The sequence below is a fragment of the Ammospiza nelsoni genome, chromosome 5, assembly GCF_027579445.1.
Source record: "Ammospiza nelsoni isolate bAmmNel1 chromosome 5, bAmmNel1.pri, whole genome shotgun sequence".
Taxonomy (NCBI): domain Eukaryota; kingdom Metazoa; phylum Chordata; class Aves; order Passeriformes; family Passerellidae; genus Ammospiza; species Ammospiza nelsoni.
The window spans coordinates 21,980,635-21,994,570 of NC_080637.1; the positions used below are offsets into that span (position 1 = coordinate 21,980,635).

Sequence of the window (13,936 nt, forward strand, 5' to 3'; positions counted from 1 at the left end):
ATTCTACTCCCTCTGGTAAATTATGGTTTTCCTGCTGGCATCAAGTGTGGAAGATATTAAACCATAATCTAGCAGAAGACTTTGGTTCTATGTGATAGTCTTTGTATAAAGTAACATCTGACTTGCATGGATTTGAAAATAGAGCATCTTACTACAAATTGTAGGAGATTTTTACAACTTTCAGTACTATTCCAGGTTGCAGATCCTGTGGAGTTATCACATCTAAGAGCATTAATTTAATAATGGCAGAGCTTCTGTGTTACCAGTTTCAGGCTCCTGCTTCTGAAAACACCAAATCATACTATTATTTTCATAAGCTTCTTGCATTATTTTAACAGTAAGAATTTGTCCATTCTTTTTTAATGGGAAGGCTGTTCCAAGCACCTTCTTGTTCTAGGAGTTTGGATATGTCTTCTAATTTCTGATCCAAATGCAGTCATGCACAGTTTCTGGGGGTTTTTTCTACTGCTAACTATGTCCCATAGCTCCTTCCACGTTGCAGTATTTATAGACATGAGCTGAAATCCCTTTGAGCCTTTGTTTGGCTAGATTGATCCTACCACCTGTTCTCATCTCTCTCACAGGACAGCCTCTTCAGTTCCCCAATTATCCCAGCCATTTTCTGTCTCGCTTCCAATTCAAAACAATTTTTCCTGGCTGTTAGCTACTGAAATTGTACACACCCTTCCAGATGCTGTTTCACTTGGGCCTGCACCTGTGAAAACAGTGTTTGGATCTACCTCTCTCCTTACATCCAGGCATTGCAAGTACCCCCTTCAGTGGTGATTCGTGTCACTCTCTAAACAGCCTGCAGAGAAGCCCTCTCTAATTTGGGTGTGGAGCTGCTCTGCCTTAATCATTACTTCCCCTGAACTGATGGACTTCTAAGAAAGATGTACAAGTGGTGGCATGGAAGTCTGCAATACTCACAGCTTCTGCAGTGCTCTGCAAGAACCATCACTGTGTTGTGCTGCCAGGTAGGCAAGGAGAGGCCTTGGCTGCAGCTTCCCACTCCTCTGCCTCACAGCCTCTCACTCACCTCCCATGCAGGGACTGTCGCACACCACTCTTCTGGCTCCCCACTTGTGTGCAGCACAGACTTGGCCTCCAGAAATGGATGCGGCTTCACCTGGCAGGAGCCCCCATGGCCTGCCCTGTTTGGTGGGAAGGAATCACCTCTGCAGGGCAAGAATCCCCTCTGCTCATCCAAGCCCTAGCTAGGTGGGTCACTGTCCAAAACACCAGCAGGGGACTCAGAAGGAAGCAACAAAACTTCCAGAAGATGTGAAAATAAAATTTCTTGTGCTTTTATGAACTCCTTTTCTTTCTATAATTTCAGCCACTTCCCTGGGTGGTGAGGCATGACCTAAAGGGCTACATACTGGATTTACAGGTAGCAGTCAGGCTCTCTCAGGTATTCAGGTTCTTTCAGGTCTTTTATAGAAACACAGAATCATTAAGGTTGGAAATAACATCTAAGATCATTGAGTCTAACTCTTAATCCTGCACTGCCAGATTCACCTCTAAACCAGGTCTCTAAGCACCACAGCTACACTTCCAGGGACATTCCGACCACTTCCCTGCTCAGCCTATTCTATTACTTGATCACCATTTTGCTGAAGAAAATTTTTTTTAATACCCAGTCTAAACTTCCCCTGGTGAAATTTGAGGGCATTTCCTCTTGTTCTGTCACTCTGGGAGAGGAGCCTGACCCTCACCGGTTACAGCCTTCTATCAGGTGGTTACAGAGAACAACAAGGGCTCCCTTGTCTCCAGCCTGAGCACTCCCAGTTCCCTCAGACACTCCTGCTGTGACTCACTCTCCAGACTCTTCACCAGCTCTCTGTCTGCCTCTGGACACGCTACATCAGTCCAGAGTGTCCTTCTTCAGGGAGGTGTACAGGAGCTGAGGTGCTGCCTCACAGTGTGAATTGTGCTGTGCTACACATGGAACATGCAGATGATGGATTTTGATGTGTTTGATTCTCTGACTGGTCTTTCAGAGAAAATGGATGGCCACCCACTGCAGGAGCCTCAGGAGTCCAAATGAGGAGCATACCTGCATCCTGAGGCCCCTGTGTCCACTCTGATGGGAGCATAGCACAGGATGTGCAGGAGCTGGCTCCAGAACACCTTTCCTGCAGGTCAAACAAGAGGCAGCCAGCCCTCCAGCAGAGATCAGTTGTCTCCTTGTGATCAAAAAGAAGGGAACTCAGCTTACAGACAGGACCTGGGCCCCAGGGATGCCTGCTCCCAAGACAGAAACACATCCTGGCACCTCTTGGCTCCTTCTAAACCAGATTACTGTCCAGGAAGGCAACAGAGCATCTCCCAGTTGGGGAGTTCTGTCATAGGCTGCTTGCCTGTTTGAATGGAGAAGAGGTTGCTCCTTGGACACTTCTGTGAGCTCCCTCAGCACTCCTGGCAGCAGAGCTGACACCCCGGAGGCAAGGGGCCTGGCTTTCCTTTCAGTGGGGTATCAAAACCTTAACAAGGTGTTTGAGGGTGCCTTGTACCTCTGCAAATAGGAGACATGCCTTGAAATGCCTCCAAGGGAAACTGCTGTGAAATGTGTGCAGGTAATTGCCCAGATTAGACTTTGGCTAAGGCACAGGCCTTGACCCTTGGCAAGGGAGTGTGCCACAGAGCTTGGAGAGCCGCACGTGGCTGCTGCTCCTGCGGCTGCACAGCACCTCAGAGCAGGGTTCAGCATGTCAGAGCAGGGCTCAGAGCAGGGCTCACACCCCAGAGCAGGGCTCACACCTCAGAGCAGGGCTCACACCCCAGAGCAGGGTGCTCACACCACAGAGCAGGGCTCACACCTCAGAGCAGGGCTCACAGAGCAGGGCTCACACCACAGAGCAGGGCTCACACCTCAGAGCAGGGCTCACAGAGCAGGGCTCACACCTCAGAGCAGGGCTCACACCACAGAGCAGGGCTCACATTCCAGAGCAGGGCTCACAGAGCAGGGCTCACACTCCAGAGCAGGGCTCACAGAGCAGGGCTCACACCTCAGAGCAGGGTGCTCACACCACAGAGCAGGGCTCACACCTCAGAGCAGGGTGCTCACACCACAGAGCAGGGCTCACACCCCAGAGCAGGGCTCACAGAGCAGGGCTCACACTCCAGAGCAGGGCTCACACCCCAGAGCAGGGCTCACAGAGCAGGGCTCACACCCCAGAGCAGGGCTCACACCTCAGAGCAGGGCTCACACCTCAGAGCAGGGCTCACACCTCAGAGCAGGGCTCACACTCCAGAGCAGGGTGCTCACACCCCAGAGGGCTCATGGCCACTCGGCAGCCGCCGCTGGGAGCTCTGGACAAAGCTTTATAGGAGCTGTGCCCATCGTCCTCTCCTTCTGCAAAAGGGTGATTCCAGCAGCTCTTACCAACCTGAAAAATGAATTCTTCCCTCTTCCTTTTTCTCTAGGCTTTTTCTCCTTTCACATTTTTCTCTTCTCTTCTCTCATCTGACACTTTTCAATATTCATTTTCTTCTTTATCATATCCTTTTTTCTATATCATTTTTCACCTCTCATACAGTTTCCTCACTTGTCACTCTACTTCTTTTCTCAAAAGCATGGTATTGTTTTTTAAAAATGTTTGCTTGTCTTGTCCAAATCCTTTCCATCGTGCTTTCCCTGAGTTCCCTCATTGCCTTTTATTTTCCCTTGCAGCTGCTTAGCTGCTTTTGCCATTTGATTAAACATTCAGGATGTTTCTCATCCTCCTCAAGCTTCTGTGTACAAGGTCTGTGGCCACAGGTCTTCTCCTGAATGTGGTCTGCATTCCAGCATTGCTTCCATCCTCAGAAGATCCCAAGCCCCAGCTTCCATTTGGTCACAGGAGATTGACCACAGGTCAATTTTTATGCAATGGGAGCCTATGCAATTATAAAGGCAGCTAAAGACCAATCATACTGTAATACCACATCTAGAAATACTCATGAGTAGTTGTGATCCTGAGCAAGAAGAAAATTGTTGCAATGTCTTTCAGTTGCGTGTTTCAGGTGAGCTTTTAGTTATAAATAGTTATATATTGCTTCATAGTTATATATTGCTTTTGGTACATTTTGGTCAATAAATACAAAAGAAAAAGGTGTCTTCACTGTTTTCTTGCCATGGCAGTAACATTTCTGACAATTTATTCAAAGACCTCCTCTCCTTTAGGCTTAATTGCCCTCCAGTAATTTGTTCCTATTTCTGGGAAAATCCATCTCATTAATATTTGTTGGTACAAGCTTACCCATATTTTTTCAGTACCACTGCTGGGTAACCTTAAGTAATTCTCGTTGATGTGGCTTCATGGAACAGAAATACTAATTCTGTTATTTATAGTTGCAGTGAGTAAACTAATTAACACTTAGTAGTGCTTCTGGACATATCTCTCTTCTTGCCTTTCAACATTTTGGCCACTACTCAGTTTTCTCCATGTTATCACTGCCTTCACACTAGCTGAAGCACCCAGAACCATAACTAATTTGACAGAGGGAGATGTCTAGTGCTACATGAGGAAGGGCTATTCATGCCATTGCCTGTGATGTGATATCTCCAGTTGTGCATCTCCAAGTGATGTTGGCTCTGCTTCCACTGTATCACATTGACACTTCACACCCTGCTTGTTGTTCACCTGATACCATAGGAAAGCCTTTTTGGTTGGTAGGCTGCTTTTCAAGTTTCTCTGTCTGACTGGATGTCTGCACTGGGGTTAGTTCTGATTACAGACAGGACTTGCACTGAAGGGATCTCACTTGAATAACTCTGCTGCATCCTTAAAATATTGACATTAACCATCAGCCTCTAAGTCAAGGTCATCTAAAGCTCTGTTCATCTTCCAGTTCTTTAGGCCAAGGCTCAGGACCTGGTGGGCCAGACTGGTGGGCTGACACAACCCACAGCTTAGTTTTAATGGCCTTATAAACCTCTTTTTCCAATGCAAATATGAAACTGCACTAACATATGGGCTCAGGTACTGTCCTCCACAAATGCCCAGGTGCAGCTGAGAAAGATCTCAGGTTCTTTCCCAGGAGACTTCCCAATGCTCATGAACTTGATGCAAGCATCTGGAGGGTTTTCATTCACAGAAATCCAGGACTATGTGTCTGCTTGAAAGCTTCAAACCACATTTATTGTAAATTCAAGGAAAAAAAAAAAAAAAGAAGAAACCACAGGCTGGTAAACTATTACATCTCAGTGTAAAGAACTTGTCCAGTTATGTGCAATCAGATACTGACAAGAATATCTAAATAAGCAACAACTTCTCAATATAAATCTCATTAAATAAAAAAGAAAATTATTTCCATATTTACAGATTACAATGCAAATGGATCCTTAGAGCATTATTTTGTATTTAGCAGGTTTATTTCTTTGAAATTAAAGAGAAATAGCTTGAATCTAAGAGTGTACTTTGGAAGCAGCTTTCTAGACAGTCTATGTTATCACCAGTGAAAGGACAAGCAGCCTCCCCTCGATCACTGCTCTGCTTGTTCTGCCATCCAGGCTTTCACCGAAGGGCTTCTGGTACCTCCACCTATGAAACAGGGAAGGGAAGGGCATTCATTACATTTGCTGTACAGTCTAGATGGCAAAATACCTGAAATTCCTGCAGACATACACTGCCAAGAGCTCTGTGCTACACATCATCTCCCATAACAAGACTGAGCCTGGGAAACTACCCCACTTTCTGTCAAAATCACAGTCAGAAATCACTGTGCTGAGAAAAGCCTAATCAGAGGGAAGCCTCCTCCCAAGTGCTTTATTATGCTCACATCTCTAAGATTTTTTTTTTAACTAACTGTGTGTACTAAAATTAACCGAGCTTGTGCTATATTTGGACCACAATCAGTTACTGGCTGAGGATCTCCTACTTACCCGCCTTAATTGCTTTATGCTGCTTGCCCGAATTGCTTCCATAAGGTTGTCGTGGAGAGACCTTTGTGGGGTGGATGGCCGGGTGGAGGGTCGTGAGCCTTCCTCTGATTTTCTGTCTGAGATTGATTTTAAAGAATCTTTAATTTCTTTCAATATGTTGTTCTCATGTTTTCTGGTTTTTTTGCCCTTTTTCTTTTTCTGTCCATTATGTAAGGCTTTTTTTGAGCTTTCTTGCTGTTTGATGACTTCAGCTATATTCCTGGTAGGCGCCTTCTTCTCTGGCAGAAGGGGAGGAGGGGGAGGAGGAGGGGGAGGTGGGGGTGAGGGGGGAAGGGGAGGGGGGGGTGCAGGGGCTGAAGGCTGGCATTTCACTGGCAGTGCTTTCTTAGGGAGCTTTGGGGAAGACCATGGTGAGCTTTTAGGCGACACGTAAGGTGAGGACCGAGGTGTCCCCTTCTGCAGAACTTTGGTCTTTGGATTGATAGCTCCGTCACAACCTGACTCCTGCTGCCGCTGCTCCTGCATACGCTTTTGCCTTTGTTTATCCATATTTCTTGTCAGGATACTTGTCATGCTCATTCTTGGGCCAGCAAGGTCAAAGTGGTAGCCCAGCTTTACCAGAGTGGTGTTCTCTTTCAGCAGTTTGACTATGTCCATTTCCACCTGGCTGCCCATGATGTGCCTTTGATTGTGGAAGCGCAGTTCTGTTAGAACCTTGTTGTGCTGCAGAGCTCTCATGATGGCCAGCACGCCTTTGCCTGTGATAAAATTTGACTCAATATTCAGACTAGTTATATGCTGATTAACCTTTAACATACCAGCAATAGCTATTGCCACGTTGTCATCAGCATGGGTGTTAGCCAAGCTGAATGACTTTACCATTGTGTTGTCCCTCAGGGCCTGAGAAAATTGAATAAGCATTTGTGAAGTGATGTTTTCAATGTTGTTCAGATTGACCTCTGTGGTGTCAGGGTCGTTGCTCCTAACTTTTTCCAAAGCATCTTCAATAACTGTTGGATTTCCACAAGGGTGGATGGCATTGCTTTTTGAGCTCCGATTATCACTGTCTTTTCCATCATGGCCATTGAGGAAGCTTTCATTGTCCTTTGCACCATTACACTTTTTGTGTTTGCCATGGTCAGAACGCCTGCCAGCTGCAGCATTTTGCACTTCCTCATCCTCATCATCACTCTCATCTTCATTTTCCTCTTCATCTTCTTCTTCATCATCCTCTTCAGTATATGCCTCCTCAGACACTTCACTATTGCTTTCTGTGAAGCATTCTTCTTGAAGTTCTTCCGAATTGTCCTCTTCTTGCTCAGAATCCTGAACAGGAACGTAGGTGTGGGTGTTAAACATGATTGAAGTAATGGAACTGCTTCCTTTTAGCACAGGAACAATTATACTGTCACTATATAAATTAACATTGAAAGCTAAAAACAAACAGGTACAGTTAGGAGAACAGAAAATGATTCATCTAACACCTATACAACATTATTTATTTTACATTCTTTAGGAAATGCTTAGCATAAATTGCAAACACTCTACCAATGTCAGTGATTTCTGCTGAGACAACTTGATACAAGTGACACGGACATACTTCAGGTTTTCTATGTATTGGCATGTCTACAAGGGGATATAATTTGGATCCTTGACAGCAGAAATATAAGACAGCAATTTCAGAATGAACATGAGCAACAAGCTTCTTCATTTCAGGAGGCTTAGACATCTCAGACTCCCTTGCATATGTTAGTACGTCTCAAAAATGAAAGGTTGCCATGTTTTAAAATACAAATAGTGTCTGCATGTGCAGTCTTGTATACCAGCATGCAAAACAGTACTGAATTACAGAAGTCATGTCAAAAATACTTTGGATGTACTGCATGGGCTGTACATACTAATAAACAATTTGTGAAGAAAGGTTTGAGGGGCATTCCCACAGGTAAGATGTAACCACATGTCACTAACCCCTGAATTTCTTCGTGTTTGTCAGGAGCTAAGCTGGTGCTCACCACCAGCTGTCACAGGTCAGCCACCACACTGAAAATTGTTATAACTCATTGTCTACAGAGCAAATGCATTGTTTTTCTGAAAAACGAGGTTCTTTTAGTGTGTTTGGTGGGTATCAGGAAGGCAAATTTGGAACCATGCCCCAAAGGTCTGCTTGCTGCCTTTAGCAGTTATGGTGGCTAAAGAGAACTCTATGCAGAGGAGCAGGAAAAGGTCTCTACCCCAGGAAAGACTCACTCTTCCCATGGAGGACTCCAGCAGTGTGATGGGATCTATGGGGTGTTACAGAACCCAGAATCTACAGCCAACCTTAAACCTCTTGCTCAAAAGGTCTTCCATGTCAGGTTTTGCCTACTGGAAAAACTATAGGTACACATTTTTCTTTACAATTGTAAATGTAAAACTTTGGATGAATTATAATTCTTCTGTAAGCACTACTTTAGCAATACTTGTGGTTTAATCTCTGTAAAATACTAGATTGTATTTAGCAACGGTGAGTACACTGTGCAGAGACACAGTGATTCTGTTTCTGGAAAACAAAAGTGTTACTAGCAGGGCAGCCTATTTTTAGACAACCTGTGCAGTTTTAGGTTTGCTTAGTTCTCTGTCTCTGAAAATAGAGACCTGTCAAAATGCAGGGTACTGTTTCACAATTTTCAGTAGGATTCTGTGCTGGGACATATGCAAAAAAGATGCTAATTGTAATGTATGCAGAACTAGACTCTTAATGAAACAGGACATTGAGTTGTTTGTGCCTGATGTTCCTGAGCACTCTGTACCTGGGGTCTTGCAGGGTCTGACTGCATTGGCCTGCACACAGAGCTCTTGTAGGACCCAGCCCCATTGCTTCTCCTGTAGAACATGTGCAGCAAGGCCCCTATGCTGAGAGATACTGTGCCACCTATAGGCTTATTATGGGATTAAGATTTGTATCTGTATCTTCTATATATGTGTGGGGCTTTAAGACTTGGAAACAGCAGGTATCCAAACCCTGTCTTCATGGCTTTGGTTTTATATCTTGAGGGATATATACTACAGATGAGCAGAAGGAGGTGCCTTTAAATTTACTATTGATATGTTTAGTGATGTTAAATTAATAAAAACCTGCTTGATTTTTTTTTTTGAGTGGCATTTCTGAGGTCAAAGGCAGAATTTATTTGCCTGTCAGGTACATTTTCTGGTGTCATAATAATCTGCATGATAATTTTGAAATTGAACATAGAGAGACATATTCTTACTGTAGCAGCACTGTGGCACAGGACAGCTACAGGCAACCCGTAGGGCTTCATTTTACTTTTTGGGAGTAATATAATGAAAACTCAGGACTAAATGAATCAATGCTGAGGTAAATATCTTGGGAGGACAAGCTATTCACCCTAAAAGGCTATCTGCAAGCTGTTTGCCTTTTGGACCAGCTGATCTCTCACCACTAACTATAGAAGGAGCATGAATAACCATCTTAGATAAAGGTGCATAATTTCCAGACAGTTGAAAGCAAGAAAGCAAGAAAATTGTTTTCAAGGACCTTTCTCATTGCCATCAGTGGAGAGAGTCTTTGCAACCTCTATATCAGCATATCAACCTTTTATTATTTAAGGATGCATTCTGGAAGTTTTTATACATGGAAAAAGAAAAAGAAAAGATCCTGCCATTGTGTAAGATACAGAGCTAGACCTGTTCAGCAGGTTTTTTAGAAGTGCCCAGGTTTCGAGTTCCAGGCTAAGCTGGAAATAAACATTAATCTTGCCATTTACTCTCTAGGACTGACAAACAGGGAGTGAAGTCGACCTCTGCAAGCTGATACTAATGGTCTGCTGACAGCTTCTGGTCTGTGCTCTTGCCTGCAAAGACCTTATACCTCCATTCACAAACAAGAGAAAATACTTACATGTAAAAACATCCTGGATATTGCAGAGTAATTTAATACATCTGACTTTCCTCTAGGAAGATATTTTATCTAATGTATAAACTGCAATTATTTCCTTGCAAATGAAATAAGCTCCTGCATCAAGGCTGTTAGAGGTTCTGAGTTAAGTTTTGCTGTCTTTGTTGTATTACTTTCTGCTTAAACATGGGAAAATGTGTCCCTATAAGCACAGTAAAAGCTTGGTAGGAAGCAGTGCTTTAAAATCCCCAAGTCCCCACTTTGCTTTTAAATTACATGGAGCCATCATGAAAATAGAATTTGCTTTTTGGTTGGGCTCAGTCTCACATACACTTTTAGAAAGGATCAGGAGTGCCAACATGGACATCAGCTGAGACTGAGAGTGCTCACTGCTTGCCAAGACTGAGCCCTTCACTCCTGCCCAGCTGTACTCTTCATTTGCAGTTCAGGAAATGGCTTTTATTATTAACATTTTTATTTTGGGGAAGGAGTTGCCTAACAAACACTACTGGTTGTTTTTTTTTGGGAATGCAGTTAAATGGTTTGACTGATTACTCCATCCAAGGCCACTTTTTAAATAATGTCCAGCTGCTCTCTGACTACAGTTGCCAGAAGACCCCTGAACCATGCCAAGGATCCTCAGCAGGAACAAAGCAACACAAGCTGCTGACTGCAACACAAGCTGCTTTCTTCCAGCGAGCACAAAGCCTGGCATCCACTTACTCAGCTTCTGACATAACATGTATTCAACATTATCTTCCTTACATGTTTCTCAGCAGTCAATACTGGTTGTTTTTAAGGAAAGGAAAAGGCATTATGTGTAGCTTTCTTTAAAAAATCAAATACTATCCAAAAGCCCACATCTCTAGCTATTAATAATTTCCAAAATGCCCTTAAATTTTTGTTCCTGTTTTAATCACTAATGATAGTTTTTATGGCACTTTCTTCTGTTCTGAACTGAGCACTTAAGGTAACTGCAGAGAGAGCAAATACTATCTGACCTAATACTCAGTGCTTTAGCAGGCACAGAGGTATGGCTAACAATGTTCTTAAAAATGCCACAAGAGACTGAAAAGAAATTAAATCAGTCAGTGAGATCATGCCAATGCAGAATAAAACCAAATATTTATAGGAAACAGCAAATGCCTCAGCACCTTACCTTCTCGCATGCACCCAACCTCTCTTTTTCCAGGAGTTTCTTGGTCTCCCTCTCCCAGTAGGCCATCAGTGCCTCCCTGCTGAAAGTCCCTGTCGGGGTTTTCTCCGTCAGGCTCTTCTGCCGCTGTCCCACTGGGAGGTTACGGTCGGGCTCTATGTCCTCCAGCTCCCGCTCCAGCTCCTTGAGCTCCTCTTCAGTGAGAGAGGCGAGGAGCTCATCTTCATCAATGTCTTCATATTTACTGAGCTCTCTTCTGTACCCAAAGGTAGACATGGTCCTGCTTGGTCAGGCTGGTACAAAGCTACACTGACCAGGCATTCAAGAAGGCTGAAGCAGGCAAGCTGTGTCTGGTGTGGTCAGCAACTGTTTCCCTGCATAGCCAGAGGCACCCTTTTAAGAGTAATCATCGGGGGCTTACGACAATGCATGAAGGGATGAAAGCATGCTCCGTTTTAAGCATCAGACGTCAGCTAGACATCTGAACAGCAAGAATGTCCCAACACTAATGTTTGCAAGTCCCTTAAAGAGGGGGATTATTGACACACTGGCCATGGCCATATTTAGAGCAGGCAGCTAGTGGGAGAATACCAGCCCCGCAGACGGGGGGGCGGCACCAAATAAAACCCCGGGCGCACTGACACTGGCATCATGTCCACATTGCAGTGGGGAAAGAACAATGAAAATCCATTTAATCCTGAGCTGTCAGGGGCATGAAATAAAACACCCTTGCTGCTGTTCAGTGGACTTCCTCTCACAGTTTTCTCATGGAATGCTGTTATCCCAGCAAGGTGTTTGCAGCAGTTGGGATCTATGGAAAAGCAGCCAAGGGGAGGAGGTCGGCATGCCAGCAGCTGTGGGGATCACTGCTCCCACAGTGGCACACGTTGTCTGTAACAAATCACACAACTGAATTTTTTATTAATTCCCTTATTTCTTCCAGGACTATCAGAGTGAGAATCAGCTGTTCATGTCCATTTGGAGCACCTGTGAGATTTTTGTTCACGTGGAGAATTGCGCTCTGGGGGGAATGGACAGAGTCACCTGGAGATTTAAGGGTAACAAGCCCTGGGTGGGCAGGGGGGCTGTGCCTTCACCACTACTGACCAGACAAGTGACTGAAGGCCTCTAGTGGCTATTCTTTTAATGGCTGTTGCTTGCTGTCGCTGACTGATGTGCAGCTGGAGAGAGCCCTTCAAGTCTTTATTCTAAATGTATAGCTACATAATAGTTTCTGCTAAAAGATTTTATATTATTCTGATATTATTTTTATTGACATGTATCTTTCGGTAAGAAGAAATGCAGAAAGAAAGATTAAACTTTGTGCTGTTTATTTGTTTTTCTGATATGGCTGTTTTTTGGTTTTTTTTCCTTTTTTCTATTTAGCAGTGAATGATGGTGAGCTAGCAGCATTTTTTGAAACATGCAGGCCAGCAATATCTGCCAATCTATGTCGTGAGAGAAGGGAGGTAGAGGAAGACAGAAGGTTTTATACATGGAAGTAGGAACACATCTATAACAACATATATCAGCCTTCTTAAATGATAACACACAGTGTGTTTTAGACAGCCAAGCCAATATTTAATGGAAATGTAAGTGAACATAATTTGAAGTATTGTTATTTTCTGACATCATCTCTTTGATCAGTATGGATTGGACACCTGCACATCATACCTGAGGTATGATGCTTAGCCAAATTGCTCACTTGTCACTATCATATTTTCTGAAAAATCCCTTTGCCAGGTTTCCTTCTCCTGGGAAGCTGAGAAACCTCAGAGAAAAAACAATATTATCTCATTTGCTTCTCCCTGTTTTTCTGCTTTAGAATGTAGCTGGAGATTGTTTACCAACAGGTGCATGTTTGATTAGTTTCATGCAAATTATTTTCACTTAATGACCAATCACCATCAGCTGTGTCAGACTGAGAAATCAGTCAAGAGTTTTCATTATCATTCTTGTTAAGCCTTCTGTATGTATCCTTTCTCTATTCTTTAGTATAGTTTTAGTATAGTATTCTTATATATAAGATAATATCATTAAATAATAAATTAGCCTTCTAGAAACATGGAGTCAAATTCACTCATCTCTTACCTCGTCCTAGGGACCCCTGCAAATACCCCACTCAGTTTCATTATTATTCATACAGCTTTACTGACAGTAGAGCGAGGAGAATATCAGATCTTTTTGAAAATCATGCTCAAATTACATTTTTCCTTTGATAATTTGTCCATGTGAACTTCATGCAGTTATCTTGATCAAGAAATGGTTTGAAAGCTTATAACCTTAGTCTTTCCTAACCTACAAAATACATTAATAAAGCAGACATAAGAATATCATGTAGCTTAATATAAAATAAATATTTGCAGGACATTTACATAGACAGAATCTTTCGATAAAATAAAAAGGAGGCAGATGCTTGGCTTATGGAGCTAAGAATGTTACCTACACACTTATACCTTCATAGTATAAGGTCCCATCATGGACCAAGTGCACACACTCATGTCAGTGGGTCCACAGGAGTTCTGTTCACTCTTTCACTGGGCCAAATTCTGAAAAATGTGAAAGACTAGGAAAATATAATAAGTTCCTTTTTTCTTTTAATTTGGCATTATCAATGCTTTTGGGTAAAGCTGACATAGGCATTAATTATCTGTATATAGCTGCACTCCAAGCAATTTTATTTCTTTAATATGTCTAGGACAATGGTTCACATCATTATCATTGGAGTTATCCAGAGAAGCAGCATAATAAAGTTATATTTCTTGAGTGCATTTTTGCTGACAACATTTTGTTACAAGGAGTTGATGGAGTTAGGAAATGTGAACTGGACATATTTTCTGTTGGAAAATCCTGATTGAAACTGAAATGCTTTTAGAAATATGCTATATTTTATTAGTACACTGTTGATATGCATTAGAATATGTTGATATACATACAACACTGATATGTATAATATTAAAAGCAATAATATGCTGTTAAAAATTAAATCTATTCAAATATATTGTTTCCATAAGAA

At 43.0% G+C, this 13,936-nt stretch overlaps 1 protein-coding gene across 1 annotated transcript; it reads right to left on the reverse strand.

Annotated features, from left to right (window-relative positions):
* Positions 1-5,099: 5,099 nt before the first annotated feature.
* Positions 5,100-11,393, reverse strand: LMOD2 (leiomodin 2). Its single transcript, XM_059472356.1, has 3 exons — positions 10,924-11,393; positions 5,870-7,195; positions 5,100-5,528 (listed from the first exon to the last, which is right to left on the reverse strand). Exons 1-3 carry the CDS (start codon positions 11,194-11,196, stop codon positions 5,502-5,504), a joined length of 1,626 nt encoding a protein of 541 aa, XP_059328339.1. The 5' UTR covers positions 11,197-11,393; the 3' UTR covers positions 5,100-5,501.
* Positions 11,394-13,936: the final 2,543 nt, after the last annotated feature.